Below are 15,275 nucleotides of genomic sequence, written 5' to 3'. Positions count from 1 at the left end.
TTGTAGATCACTACTGAAATAATTATAAATTCATTGATTGAAATATTTTTAATAAAGATAATTTTGTCTTTGCACTTTAATTTTAAATCATACTGAGTCCTAAGGAACTTTACTGTAATTTTTAAATTTTGCAGAATATATTTATAAATAGATCTACTCCATATAACCAATATGCAATTTTTCCTTTTAAATTTGACCCCCACCCTTCCTATCTTGTTTCTGTCACCGTTACTTACCCAATTTCAAGTGCAAGAGTAGTTGATCGACCATTTCTTTAAGCTCAAACCTTATAAATTGGACTCACCCTCATGCTCAAAAGTTATTTCTTATTTTTTTAAAAAATTAATTTTGATATTATAATATTTTATTTTTATTGTCCAAGATATAAATTATAATATTCTAAAATATAAAATAAATAGTATGAACACTAATTTTAAAGTTAAAACATATATTTCAAAATCTATATTTAATTTAAAAATTTAAAATACCCCACTTTTTTAGACTTAAACTAAATATGAGTTTAGACGAGTAGCTTGGTTTTAGATTTTTTTTTTTTTTCTAGAGTTTAAACAGGCTGGACTGAAAAATATTTTTATATAAAATTTCCCAATTCTCAAAGTTTCCCACTCTACATAAAACAAATATTACTATTCTTTTAATGATAAGCAAAAGTGAAAAGAATACTTACTTCACTGGACATAATTTATTTTGTTCACTGTATTTTGAAGGTAGTATAAATAATTTTTTTTCCGATACAAAGTATAAAACTATAAATCATATGTCGGGAATATCCTCTAACGTAGAGCAATAAATTAGAGTAATAAAGGAATTAAAACAATAAATTATGGTGGACTATGACCAATACCTGTATTTTTTTTTATAAGACCAATACCTATACTAATTACGAGTAAAACAGGAAAAATTATTTTCCAAATATCAACTACACTTAGTTACGTTTATTCTTGATTGATAACAGAGGTAGTCTATATGATCCTGATCTTTTGAAATGCTGCTTGAAGGAGCTTTATGTAAACTAGATTAGATTAGACGTCTGCTTTTTTTTTTTTTCCCGTATCTGAAACAAATGAGATTCTATTTTTTTCAATTAAATTGTACCCACTTTTTCAACACTTAAACCGTGTTAAAATATCCAGAAAAAGATTGGAAGAAAACATATATCTCTAGTGGAAAGTATAAAGGAAGACTAAAATACAAAATGAAAAGTCATGTAAAGCGCTGGAAAAGTATAATGTGATTTGTAAATTATATAACTTTTTATAAATTTTTTAATATAAAATATCACAATTATTGTCAGCATTTAAAAGTCATAAATAACATGAGTTGGTAATTTTCTTGCGTCTATTTCTCTTACACGCATTTGCTATATGTGATACAAAACGTCAGGTCAGCCGCTTATAAACAATGTAATTATCACTATAAATTTTATATTATAATATTCTGCCAAAATTAAATTTTTAAAAAAATATTAATCAAGGATCGCCAAGAAAATTTATATCTCTCAAAAGATTGATTATTGTTAAAATTTAAATAAATTATTATTAATTTAAAATAAATTATTATTAAAATTTAAATGAATACTTATTAATGAAAGACTAATTCAAATTAATAATTATTCATTTAATTTTTATAACAAGTGATTATTGATTAATATAAATTTATTTTAATGATTTTTTATTGATATTTTTTTTAATTTTTTTCTGGGCAAGTTCTGCACATCATGTTCTTTGAATACGCGTATTCATTTTTCATATCTTTACAAAGGATTTAAAATAAAGAAAGAAAGAAATAATAAAAAAAAAAGGAGCACAAATTTCTTTCACAAGGGGGTGTGGGTGTGTTTGTGTGTGTGTTAAAAAAACAGGGTATATGAAAACGGCTTGCGATCTTCCTCTTTACGTATTCAGGCTTCGGAACTTCTGCCTGCACCCCGAAAATTCGAATTGCGCTGAATTACATCTGAAATCCGGAAAAATTGAGAGAGAGGAATCACACAAAGATGGTCAGGCCTGTGAAATATGAATTGGGCGCTAGCAAGGTTGGTTTTGAAGCGCCTGCTACCCCCGCCTCTGCTTCTCAAAGCAACGAAGAACGAAGAGATCTTCGCTCTCGCTACCAGTTCGTGAAGACCCTTATTCACGGTAATTTGTTTATATTTATCTCTTTCTTCATATTCGCTGCATTGTCCGTGTTTGATTTATGATTTCACACCGTAACTTGGACCCCAAGTCTCGAACGCACGATTTTACTTCTAATTCCCTGTGATTATTTTTGCTGTCCGTTGCTACTTTTTTAGTTATCGCGATGGTTACTCTTGATTGAGTGGTTAACGAAACCTACTTTAAAAATCCAGATTCCGTGTGTTTGTTGACTCCTTTTTTTCCTCACCAACTACTAAATAGCAGTCTACTATTTTGTTTTGCAGATGAAAGGGAAGACATTACAAGGCCTCACTCTGACAAGTTTGATTTGATCTTTAGAGACTTGGAGAGCTTAAATCAACGAGGTATAAAGTTTTCCGTAATTTGGATATCGACAGCATTTCATGATTTCATGACGTTGAAGGGCAGTCTTGGTTGTTTTGGATATGATTAAAATAACGGAATTGAATAAATTTATGATAACAAATAAACATTTGATGACCTTTGAGTCCCTATGAATTTTTTCCCTTTGTTGGCATCAAATGTCGTCGTATATGGTTGCTGCCTCTCTTGTTTCATGATAAAAGTTATATAAGATTTTATTCTTTGTTATTGTGCCTGTGCTCCCTGCATTCAGTTAGAAAACCCAGAGAACAAGTGGCTGATGCAAAAGCTCTTCTGGACATCACGGAGTGCTTGGCATCGACTGTGAAAGCTCACATCAGTGATGGCTTGACTCCTTCAGACTTTATCTTGCGTATCCTTAGCGAATTTGGAGAACGGTGTGGATCAAATACTAGCGCTCAGGACTGCAGGAACTCAATATTTTGGAAGGATATTGGAGTTGCTGTGTCATGTGTTTTCAAAGGAGGTGCCGGGTGCTGCACCATGTAATGTTAAGGGTTCTTAGTCCTGTTATTTGTTGTCATATTGAACATTCCTTTGGATATTCATTTTCGATTTTTTCTTCTCTAGGATTGGCCCCATGGATACTGAAATAAATCAGAGGAAGACTATTAATCAAAGAAAGCGAATGAGACCCACTAAAATTGCTCGGCCAGAAGAGGTAAAACATACAGTCTCCAGTTCTTTCTAGACACAAATTGTTGGGCAGAGGTTTAAATTTTGTCAGACCTTTCTTTCATGTGTAGATTGTTATCTTTAGTTGCCAATGCTGTAATCTTCCTTCTAATCTTCTGCCCCTTTGTTACACATTTTGTTATAGTTAGAACATAATAAAGGTGTAATTGCATTGTGTCTGAAGTTACTATGGAAATAAATCATCAAGGATTTTAACACGCACATGCATCTCATTTTCTTTACAGTTTTAGGATGCACAACTAGTCATTGTTATGTTATCGTGTCTTAATTATCTTAGTTTCCCAATTTAATTGCCCCTTGTTGCAGCTTGATGGTTTTTCCAGGGAAAAGATAGCTGATACTGATGAAAACATGTTAACCATGTTTAATATCTTGAGGAAAAACAGAATTGTCAAACTTGAAAATTTGGTATTGAATAGGAACTCTTTTGCCCAGACAGTGGAGAATTTATTTGCTCTTTCCTTTTCAGTCAAAGATGGGAGGGCCGAAATAAAAGTGAATGAGAATGGAAGCCATATAGTTTGTAAGTAACTTTGAAAATTCTTATAATACTCTCACTCTCCACTGTCTATGTCTATTTATCTCTTGAACGATATTATCTATAACTTTTCTTCATGCACTTGCTTTATGTCAGTACCGAGAAACGCTCCTGCTGCAAACGCAGTTCTTTCTGGGGAAGTTTCTCACAGTCACTTCGTCTTCAGATTTGACTTTAAAGATTGGAAGGTATTCTGAAGCAGCAGTATGTTAATAATTTTACTGCTTTTCTGCTGTGTTTAGAGGTTTTCAAGTTCCTGCTTTACTTTCTTTCATTGACTATCAAAGGATTGTTTAATAGGAAGAAAGAAATAGAACAAAAAAATGAGGTGGAATTGAGAAAATGATCTTATAATTTAAGCACGTTCTTTGATTTCTAGATAAAAATGGTAATAATAAAAGACTGATACTGTTACGTAACTTCTTTTTACTACCAAACGCCTCCTAATTGTGGGATCATTCTGTATTGGCCTTAGTAATCAAGTGGTTCTGCATACAGCAATTGATTTGCTAGGCAGGCAGAAGACAACGGAACAGGAATATCTGGCTGATCCTGGAAGCTCTACTTTTTAATGCATGCATTGCATGTTTCACATTAAAATATAAATCATCATATGGGTTTGTAAATTGCAACAAAGTTGCTGGTATTTCTGAGTTTCTTTTTCAGTATGTATTTTTTCCCCTTGGCAATGTAATTATATGTGATCTTCCTGACAGAAACCATCTGTGCAAGAAGGGCACACTTGGTCCAATTTCTGTTAATGTATTTGGGCTGGCTCATACGCTATTGCTGAAAGAAGTTATATGAACCTGCTAGTTCTTCGTTGCTTAATGTCTCTTTAATATGCCTTACCTTACGTGAAATCCTCAGTTGATGGCTGGCTCTGTTGGGATTGGCGAGGAGATGATGTCACAGAGGAATAAAGAATCGCCATCTCATTCCGCAGCAGCAGCTCTGGATGGAATTATAGACAGAAGGCCAAGTGTTACTTGACTCGCCAGTTTGACTATGGCATACACAAACCTTTGCCATGAAAACTGATTGTGGAGGCCAAGGTGTTGGTGATGCTGATGAACGTGTACAGTATACAGAAATAGCTCGAGTTTTTACATCTTTGCCGAGGCAGTAATGTACTGACAATTTTATTTAGCTTTACATAGTTCTGATCAGTAGTAACCAGCCTTTGTTGGGGCCGTTTGAATGCATTGTGTATGGAGCTGGAAAAATGAGTTAGGCCAGCGGGTTAGCCCGTTTAACTCGCATAATTTAATGAATTGGGTTGAAAAAATTGACTCATTTTTTAAAACGGGTTGGGTTATGATAAGATTCCAGATAATATTCCCATGAAGACTTATCCAAGAAGAAAGCGTCAAAAGATAAATTCAGATTGATTTCATTGTTTATTTTGCTCAGTATTTGATATTTCTTTAGATTTAGTATTTTATTTAGTCAGATTTTATTTTTTAGATTTTATTTAGATCTAGTAGTTTATCCATTTAGATTTTATTCAGTATTTTAGATTATAGGAGATATTATTTAGTTATTTAGTTATTTTAGATTATAGGAGATATTATTTAGTTATCTAGTTATCTAGATTTTATCCATTATTTTAGATTGTATTTAGCATTATAAATATGACTAGCAACTTAGAAGCTATCATATCAGTTTATCAATAAAATAGTCTTTTAAACCCTTTGGAGATTCTCCTGAGTGTGGCTATTAAGAGAAATATAGAACGAGATTCTTGTTCTATATCATCCTAATAGAGTTATTTTTATTTTAGTTATTCTGAGCACCTATCAGGTTAACCCAACCCGCAAAATTAGCGGGTTAAAACGGGCTGGCCCGCAGGCTAGCGTATTTAAAAAAATTATTTTTTATTTTTTAATTATGTTATATATTTTTATAAATTTACAATAATGATAATATTTCTTAAATATATAATTTATAATTCTCAAATATGTTCTTTATATTTCAAATATAGTGTAAATCTTTTTTACAATTTGCAAATAAAATTTTTAGTATAGTTTATGAAGATGATTTATTAGTTTTTATAAAAAATATTTTGAATATATATTATTTATTAATCTCATAAGATTTATTAATTGAAATTATAAATATGAATTAACTGAGAAAAATAATATGAGTTTATATTCAAATTTTCTTTCTCAATGACAAAAATAGCACACCTAGGCGAGAAAATGAGTGATAGTAAAAATCTAGCAAAATGAATTTGTTTGGTTGAGTTCTATGTTTATTTATTTATTTACAAGTTTTTTAATTACTAATTTGCTTTAAAATATGAAATGAATATATATATTTATATTATATAAATTTTAAATTATTAAAAAAATTGATAATTTTTTGTGGCCTACCCCGGGGTTGGCTAGCCCACTAGAAAATGGGTTGGGTTGAATTTTTCAACTCATTTTATTTGACGGGTTGGCCCAACTCAACCAGCAAAAATATCAACCCGTGCGGATTGGTCCATAACCCGTTTGCCTAGTGCTAATTGTGTATATTATCAGCACCCAATCGCCATTTATAATGCATTAGGAAGTTGGAAATTGTTTGGTGGCACAATATAGAGTGATATTTTTCACAAGTTCTTTTATTACTAAAAAACGCACACAAATATGATTCAGTGGCATCAAGATAGATTTGTTGCACGAAGATAACATGCTTAAATCGAGAAAATGATTTTGTTACAAGTTATAGTCGTGCAAATGCAACGTGCACACCTTTTCAACTATTTATTATTGTTTTTAAGTCTTATCAAATTATATTATCAGTAGCTAATTTTATATTATTATGGATTGACCCTTGTCATTAATAATTGCCATGAATTAGTTACATCAAATGATGTTTTTAAATAGTATTGTTCTTTTCTCAATTATGCATCCTGCTCTTTAAAAGCTAAAATATCTTCCTACAATTTAGTGCTAGAATGGTCCGGTGCAATGCAATGGATTTAATTCTTAGCTGCATAAATTTTCAGAGGCAACAAAAAAAATTATTGTACTTATATATGTATAATAATTTTAAAATACATAATCAACCTATTAATTAATCTATTTCATTGAAATTTTATAAATATATTATGCATATTATAGTCTTGTCTTAAAATAATTAGGGAGCTAATGAAACTATTTTAGTAAAATTTAACTGTCTCAATTCTTGGGTGATCGCGTGAAAAAATTGAGTTCTTTTTGGATTTTCTTCTTGATCAATGACAACAACAACATTATCATCATATTGTATTATCAGATTGTTATTATATTTGAATTTTTTACAAGTGCATACAATTGTAGTTCCAATCACTTTTGATCTTTCTAACAACATATTCGGTACAGCCTCCTTGATAACAGCAAGGATAACAACACCAATATAGGCTTACTGTTGATTACTAATTCTTATTATTGAAATACACATCAATTCACAGGCCCCATAGTTATTTGCTACATTCAAATGGATTTGAGATTGAATTGTATAATCTTTTTTATCTGCTCTTTCAATGCAAAAGGCAAAGAAAGAAAAAGAAATATTGTGTATTAAAAAACCACAATTGCTACTTTCCCGCATCCCAAAAACCTCTTTCCTTTGGCTCTAATTATTATACTAAAATAATGAATTGAGTTCATATAAGCATTTTAAAAATAAAAAAATTTAACGCAAAAGCATAAAAATAAATAACAGTAACTTAGTGATGGGCGAATGACGTGCATGGTGGATTGCCTTGGTCTACTTGGCTACATATGTTCCCATCCTATCTAAAAATTGTAGAGATTTTTTTTTTTTTTTACTTTTAAGTTTTTACTCGTCTCCTAAAATGCGATAGACTATAATTTAAGTATTTATTTTTTTATTTAACATTTCAAAAGATCAAGAATGATTGATGAAATGAACTAATAAAAAAGAAACAAAAAGTATGAAACTCTAATATTTTTTCACATTTTAAAATAATAGTATAATTATGAAGAATGCTGACGTAAATACTAAATTGATGTATAAAGAAAAAGAGACTATTAAAAAATAAAGGAACAATATCAACTCTCTTGATACAACAAGAAATTAACCATTGCGCCTTCACGTTCAAAAACTTGTATACATTAATACCAAAATTTTATCCATTCATAGATGGAGCTTTAACTGCATCTGGGCCTCGAGAAAAGTTATGAGTATTATGTGCACGCATTACTTTCATACAAAGGTTAGCTAGGTTAATAATATCAAGGCAGGTGTTAAGTATACAACGTCAACTGTTAACTATTGATTTATTGAAATCAAAACTATTTAAATTAAAAGCCATAATGCTAATACCTAACGTGACAAATCAGATACCTACTACAAATAGAACCGAGAATAAAGGCAGGGCTTAGAGGCCTGGGCTTGAAAGCTCTATTTAAATAAGTGTTTGAGCTTTAAAAATAATTTTTTTAATAAAGAGCTTAGACATGATAAGCTCCGTAAAAAAGGACTTGGCTCAGGTGGCCCTTCAAGTCCTGTTATATTATTATTATTATTATTTTATTTGGTGGAACATGTGTTTGAAGTCAGTGACCTGCTCACCTGATTTTACACGCATTATATTATTATTAATTCTAATTTATTCTAAAATTAATTTAATATAATTTAATAAATATTAATGTATAGTATAAAATTTATGATATTTTTTATTTTTTTATAATTATTATGTTTTTGTATTTATAAAAAATAAACTATTTTTTAATCAAGATTTAAATTCTATTATTAGACTTCTAAATGTGTGTTGTTTAATTTTAAAAAAATTATGAAGATTTAATTTTTTTTAATTTTAAAATATTTTAATTAATTTATAATATTTAATTTTATTTTAATTTTTTTATTTTTTTAAAAAGAACTTGCAGGCCTAGCCCTGAACCCTTCATATAAGGGCTGGGCTTGACAAATGAGACTCAAAATAAAAAATTAAGTTTTAGGACTTAAGTCATTAAGAGTCGGACTCACTTGTATTCTCGACTTTAACTACAAGCCAAGTGGCCAAGAGTCCAAGAAGAAAACAAAATATCACTTTTATGTTGGCCCAGAAAAACAGTATGGCCCGGTAATGTGTTTTTTTTTTTTTTTTTATCTTACACCCTTCCCACTACCTTGACATGGAAGGGAACTTAAAATCACAGTTATTTTCAATTTTTCTTTGTCTTTAAATTATTTAGTTTCATCATAATATTTTAATTTTTTGAGATTATTGAACTAATTTTTTCAGTATTTATGAATTGTTTGATATTGTTCAACGACCTTTTTTTTCCATCAAATTGCACATAATCATCCTCAACACGTGGGAAAAAGGACCCAAGTGTTTTTTTAACCATCACAGAAGCAACCGTTTTTTGAAATGCTAGAATTACCCACACGTCAGCGAGTATTGATGGTGCACGGCTCTCCACGGCGGAGCCCGTGACATTGAAGCAACCTCTTGTCTTCTTGAAAAACCTCACTCGGAGTCGGTGGGGTAGGAATAACAGCGGGGTAAAACCCTCATGTCAATTATTTATTGGGTCCTCTTAAATACCAGTAAACAATTCATTCTATTCTAATAATACCAGCCGAATTTATTATTATTGATTATAAAATATCCTCTCCGCCGACCTTTCTCTTTCTTTCGAAGCCTCCACATCCCCGAGCAGCTTAGCGCCCTGCTCTTTCGAAACCCTCTTGTAGGGCTAGGGTTTCCTACCTTAATCCCTTGCTACTTCTGCTATCCTCTTAATCTCTCTTTAATCCAGCGATTTTTTTATCTGTTATCTGTTTGTATCTTGGTTGAGGTTATTTTTATTCGGATCTTGATCTACTGCTTCCTTGAAATGGATGCTCGTAAGAGAGGGAGGCCCGAGGCTGGCATCAACGTCAACGGCGGCTTCAAGAAGACCAAGCAAGGTTTTCTTTTTAAGTTTCCATATTTTTCTGTTCACATATTTAAGATATTCCAGTGTTATTCTAGCCGGGTCTCGCGTTTTTGGATCTTCATGTTTAGAGACATCTTCAGTTTAGTTATGCTTTATTGTTTAGTGGCTTTTCATTGGTGATTATTTGTTTTGGTTCCTGCCCTATCCAAGCTGGATTTTTTAGTAGCCTCCCCTATTAGTAAGCTGCATCTGGAATTATTCTTCAGCTAGCCTTTGAATCTGGCGTAAACTAAAAATCTTCGGACTTCAAATAGAGTCTCGGGCATAGTTTATCTGGAGACTAATTTCTTGCTGAATATCTGCAAAAACATCTAAAATTTTCAGTCCTGTTCCTAAGAATTTTTTTTTTCCAAGAACATTTTTTCATTCATGATATTCCCTGCTGGGGTTACCCTTTTTTCACTTGCACAAGCATACCTGTAGCTGTAATTAAAAGTGTTTTGAATTGGTCCGTTAACTAATGGGAAGACATTCTGTGTTCAGGACAATCAACGACTGCTGTCCTGTGTATGAAAGAAACCAATTTTTGTTAGAAGATATAGCGCCTTTCACTTCTGTGATAACTGCATTTGGCAATATCCATGATTGCTAAAAACACTGCCTTCATTTGTTAGTTACAATGCAAATGATTAACTTTGAACATGTTCTCCTTTTAGTATGACTTAAAAAGGGCAAGAGTCCACTTGTAGTCCCTAAAATTTTACTCAAGTTTTAATCTAGTTCAATAAGTTTATTCTGGTTCAATGTCACCCGCAAAGTTTTATTATGGTTTAACCAATGCACATGTATGATGGATAAGTTGACGAGGGTGAGTCCTGCCAGCTTATATGCAACTCACAATTTTCTATTAATGTCAATACAATCCCCGATGTATTTTAAGGTTGAGCGATCTCTCTCCAATTCTTGGTAGGTTGAACCAATTAGCAAAAATAAATGACTGCATGGTGCTGCTGAAGCTTCCAGGCAACAATTAAATATGCTTACAAGATCCTAGGAGTGTCCATTTTAGCACTGCAGTCATTCCACATATACCCCACAAGCAAGCTTACAATGATAGGAAATGCTCATGAAAGATTTAAAAATTTGCTAGACACACGCATACCTTGAATACTAGACGTTGCTTCAATTTGTTAGACATTGTTTTGGAGATTTTATTCGAAGAAAAAAATTGATGAGTTGGAGCATGCTTTACAGGCTTGCGTCTTCATTTAACCCAATATTTAGATGTGTATGGGCCGTATCAGATACTTCCGTTAGGGAAACTAATGAGCTTGGAAAAAAATATTAAACATTTTTTTGAAACTTTTGAGGACAACATTGAACCAAAATAAACTCGTTGAACTAACTCAAAACTTATGTGAAGCTTTGGGGACCTAAGATGGACTTTTGCCTATACTGAAAAGTAAGATATCATTTGTAAGCATCAACAATTTTGATATAAAATGTTCTAGGTTAATAAGCAAGATAATATTAACTGAGGAAAAGTAATTAATGTTTTGCAACAGAATTGGAGTCCTTATCAACTGGTGTAGGAAGCAAATCGAAGCCTTGTACCAAGTTTTTCAGGTTCTAATCTATTCTTATCTAAATAAATATTTTGAAGTGTACAGTTTTATTCTTTTCCAAAAGGATGTTATAAGTTAATTTAATAATTAAATGTGCAACTGCTATAAAACTCTGCAAATTAACCTGGGTATTGGAGGTTTTTATACAGGTACACACTGTTGTCTGCTCTAATCAAGTCATAACAGAATAGTGTTTTTTATGGAGTACAGAAAAGATAATATATTCCTATGTTGCTCAGTTGGTGCTGGGCACTCACCACTATGTCAATATAAATTGATAATTACCCTCTTCATTTTTGCCTTACAGCTCTATAGTATTAATGTGTCCCATGCAATTAAGCAATATTAAATGCTAATCCTCAGCTCCTTGTGGATTCTATGGCTTATGAACCACATTTAAATTGGTGAGCCAGTAATAAGTTTATACAATGAACTTTGATCGGTTGAAACAGGTATGATATCAACATGAAATGCACCTGGATTTTCGTGTTGTGGAGCTTCATGAAGAAACATGTCTTTTGTGATCTTCAACCTAAACTAGACATATTGTATTCAAATCTCTCTGATTACGTGAAACTTTCGTCTAGGAATTAGGGGTGAATATAATCACAGTGCTCTTCATTATTTTTTTGCCTTTATTGTATTAATGAAATCTGTTGAACTTGTGATATAATCCTAATTATTTTCTTTTGCTATGGCAACTACTTTATTGCATTGTCAGTTTAATCACACATTCTGTTCTATTAATCTTTGAATCTTTACTGGAGGTGAAATGGTTTGGGTATATATTGATTGATTGAAAATGTAAATTTCTGTATGCTAGCCGTTCAAATTTGTGATTTTGTGCCTACATGCACTCTGTTATATAGTTATGAGTTTCAAGTTAAGCTGGCTGCATTCTATTATATTATTGCTGACAAATGATGCTAAAGTATTTCATAAAACATTTCGTAGTTGCTATAAATTTTCGTCTCTTGAATCACAATATGATACCTTTTGAGGCCTGTGATGTCTTTCTGGGTTTTACTCTTGTGCTGGAATTTCTTCCCCTGAACTTAAGTTGAGAAATGTTGGATATTTTGCTGCGAATGAATGTCACTGTGTTTCCCTGACTCCTGAGTATTTGTTCAGCATTTGCTACTACAATTGTAAGGTTATATAATAAAATTTGTAAATGCACCCTTGAACTTCATGTCTTGGAGAAGCTAACCCAGAAAAATGCGCACTTCATATGTACCTTTGCATGTTGATAAGGCTAGCGGAGTTCAATAATCGGTAAGGCGCATATAACTTTGGAATGGGCTGTCTAAGAGCAGAATGGTTTGATTGATACCCATGAAAGTCTGGGTTTGGATCTTTTTAAGGTGGCTTAGAGGGAAAAGTGTACCATACAAGTGATGGTAAAATTGGTATTATTATTCAACAATGTAACCCTATGTGAATATCAACTCAAGTCTAATCCAATTTAGTCAACCAAATATCATTACCTTTGTTTCCTTCTCGGTTTTCTTTTGGGGTGCAGGGGGATGGCGGTTGGGTTTCATCAGAAGCAGGGCCTGTTATGTCAAGAGCAAAGCCTAAGTATTTAAACCTTTTATTGGTTTTATGGTAATTATGAAGCACGACTTGTAGGAAATTTGATCTTGTACGATACAATGCTGAAACTGGGAGTTAATTAAAGGTTGAGATCAAGCAAAAAGAAATATGTCCTCTCGGGTTGATAAAATTTGATTTAGCTATATCAAATCTTTGCTTCTGACTCTCTTTTTCCGCCCAAAATTTGCTTCTGACGTCTAAATGTTGATAGAAATGTCTTCTGTGACCCATAACTATCTCCCTTTAGTGTGCTTGGTTAATTGTTTCTTTTTACATGTTCTTATTTTGCAGTTTGATTTTACCATTTATATGTGTCACTTGGTTATGGTGGAGGCACAGGCAGTATTCTTGAACTTTCTGTGAGCTAATTTTATGCTCATAGTGCGTCTATTTGTATAGCGGACACCCTGTTATTTGTATATCCGAAGTTTCATTCCATTCCCTTAGGATTTTCCAGATCATTGATATTTTTTCAAACTTGATTCTTTTATGGTTGCTTCAGGGATTTGAAAATGAGTTAACACCTTTACCTCACTGCAGGAAAGGGGGTGACTTAGATTTCTATGCAGTCATTATTAATAGTTTGGCTTGATCTGATTGTTTATTTTCTCTGTACATTGCAGCACTGCTGGCTGCCCTTTTGGAGAGGGTTGCCACTTCTTGCACTATGTTCCTGGTGGTTATAATGCTGTTGCTCAGATGATGAATTTAGCCCCTGTTACTCCCGCTGCTCCTAGAAATGTTGCAGCCCCACCACCAATTCATAATGGCTCCACTCCTGTTGTCAAAACTCGCATATGCAATAAATATAATTCTGCAGAAGGCTGCAAATTTGGTGAGAAGTGTCATTTTGCACATGGTGAATGGGAACTTGGCAAGCCAATTGCTTCTTCAGTGGAAGATCATCGTGCTGTGGGACCTATTGCAGGCCGTATTGCTCCCAGCCGGATGGAGCCCCCACCTGGACCCATGGCTAGTTTTGGTGCCAATGCCACTGCCAAGATCAGTGTAGAAGCTTCCTTAGCTGGAGCAATCATTGGGAAGGGTGGTGTAAACTCTAAGCAGATTTGTCGCCAGACAGGAGCCAAGCTATCAATTCGGGATCATGAGTCAGATCCAAATCTCAGAAACATTGAACTTGAGGGAAGCTTTGAACAGATCAAGGAAGCTAGTAATATGGTGAAAGAGCTGCTCGCAACCATCTCAATGTCGGCACCGCCTAAAATCTCTGGTGTTCCTGGTGGCCCAGCCCCACCTGGAAGCAATTACAAGACCAAGCTATGTGAGAATTTTGCCAAAGGATCTTGTACCTTCGGAGATAGATGTCACTTTGCACACGGGGCAGCTGAACTGCGTAAAACAATAGTATGAATTGGTTAGGTGCATTTTGTCTTGCCATTTCGTAGCCAGGGTTGTTATTTTTGTTGTGCATTGCAGCCAAGTGTTACTGACAAATGCCATTATCAGAGTATCGTTCTTGCTTTCTTTTTAAGGCTGGCATGGCTTTCTCATCTTAGATTTCGATCAAATCTGTAGATGGTCTCATTAGGTTTGCTGAATTGGCTAGAGGTCGTCGTCCCGAGAGTTCTGATCAAGACTGGTATTGTTTTCTGTACGGAGTTGTACTGTTTCTTGGTGCCATCGCGCTGATTCCTCTACGGTGTTTTATTCATCTGGATCTGTATTTTCTCTCTGTAACATGTTTTTCGGTTCTGATCTTTTAGATCGTTGGTCGCTTGCCTTAAAACTTAGAATTGGTAATAAAAATATTTGCGGATCATGTTCGGCCATTTTAGTCTTACAGCATTGGTCTTGCTTTTAGGAGTGTGATTGGCGTACGCGAGTCAGTTGTGTGGCTTCTGAAGTTCCATTCTAAAAAAAATTGCCCGGAGACTTCATGTCTTCATAAACTCTATTTAGGCTTAGAAATTCCATGTGAGGAGCTACTTGGAGTTTTATTTGATATTCAATTATTTTAAAATTTCATCTGATAATTTTTTTTCATAGTTCATTTTATCTAATCGAAATCCAAACGCTCCTGTAGATAGAGAAGACAAGCACGCACGGTGTGAAATTGTGAATGGTCCGTCACAAGTCAAGGAGAGGCCCTGGTTCTTCTTGAAGGTAAGTGGGCATTTGGACGACCTTCATGGGCTGCTCATATTTTTGTTAAATCAGATTGGCAAGGGCGATTAATTAGGTCCAGAATTGCGAATTGCAAGATTGTAAAAAAAAAAAAAAAAACTATTTTCTGCATTCCTCACACACAAACCAACCTTGAACACGTTCAAATTCAAATAATCAAAATGGCAGAAACTGCTCGTTAGTACAAAAAGCTTGCATCACCCGGAAACTCTGATATGGAATACAT

At 33.2% G+C, this 15,275-nt stretch overlaps 2 protein-coding genes across 3 annotated transcripts; both read left to right on the top strand.

Annotated features, from left to right (window-relative positions):
* The first annotated feature begins 1,912 nt into the window (after positions 1 to 1,912).
* Positions 1,913 to 4,999, top strand: LOC129291814 (non-structural maintenance of chromosomes element 4 homolog A-like). 2 transcript variants are annotated; one of them, XM_054929343.1, is made up of 7 exons: positions 1,913 to 2,159; positions 2,444 to 2,524; positions 2,797 to 3,049; positions 3,135 to 3,225; positions 3,567 to 3,783; positions 3,895 to 3,986; positions 4,669 to 4,999. In XM_054929343.1, the coding sequence occupies exons 1-7, from the start codon at positions 2,018 to 2,020 to the stop codon at positions 4,789 to 4,791; spliced, it is 999 nt and encodes a 332-aa protein (XP_054785318.1). In that variant the 5' UTR covers positions 1,913 to 2,017; the 3' UTR covers positions 4,792 to 4,999. The 2 variants fall into 2 exon arrangements, with proteins under 2 accessions (XP_054785318.1, XP_054785328.1); XM_054929353.1 differs by lacking the exon at positions 4,669 to 4,999 and adding an exon at positions 4,274 to 4,659.
* Positions 5,000 to 9,417: 4,418 nt separating this feature from the next.
* Positions 9,418 to 14,694, top strand: LOC129316060 (zinc finger CCCH domain-containing protein 14-like). The gene is made up of 3 exons (XM_054960311.1): positions 9,418 to 9,714; positions 11,249 to 11,309; positions 13,528 to 14,694. The coding sequence occupies exons 1-3, from the start codon at positions 9,642 to 9,644 to the stop codon at positions 14,273 to 14,275; spliced, it is 882 nt and encodes a 293-aa protein (XP_054816286.1). The 5' UTR covers positions 9,418 to 9,641; the 3' UTR covers positions 14,276 to 14,694.
* The last annotated feature ends 581 nt before the right edge of the window (positions 14,695 to 15,275 follow it).

Source organism: Prosopis cineraria, unplaced genomic scaffold, assembly GCF_029017545.1.
Source record: "Prosopis cineraria cultivar Desert tree isolate PC_DT_omini unplaced genomic scaffold, ASM2901754v1 PC1, whole genome shotgun sequence".
Lineage (NCBI taxonomy): Eukaryota > Viridiplantae > Streptophyta > Magnoliopsida > Fabales > Fabaceae > Prosopis > Prosopis cineraria.
This window is presented reverse-complemented; position numbering and strand designations above follow the sequence as displayed.

Excerpts from the sequence above, each read along its gene's own strand:
- LOC129291814 (XM_054929343.1), top strand. The coding sequence starts at position 2,018 with ATGGTCAGGCCTGTGAAATATGAATTGGGCGCTAGCAAGGTTGGTTTT. Across the intron at positions 2,525-2,796 it reads GGAGAGCTTAAATCAACGAG|TTAGAAAACCCAGAGAACAA; the intron begins GTATAAAGTTTT and ends CCCTGCATTCAG. Across the intron at positions 3,226-3,566 it reads AAATTGCTCGGCCAGAAGAG|CTTGATGGTTTTTCCAGGGA; the intron begins GTAAAACATACA and ends CCCTTGTTGCAG.
- LOC129316060 (XM_054960311.1), top strand. The coding sequence starts at position 9,642 with ATGGATGCTCGTAAGAGAGGGAGGCCCGAGGCTGGCATCAACGTCAAC. Across the intron at positions 9,715-11,248 it reads CTTCAAGAAGACCAAGCAAG|AATTGGAGTCCTTATCAACT; the intron begins GTTTTCTTTTTA and ends GTTTTGCAACAG. Across the intron at positions 11,310-13,527 it reads CCTTGTACCAAGTTTTTCAG|CACTGCTGGCTGCCCTTTTG; the intron begins GTTCTAATCTAT and ends TGTACATTGCAG.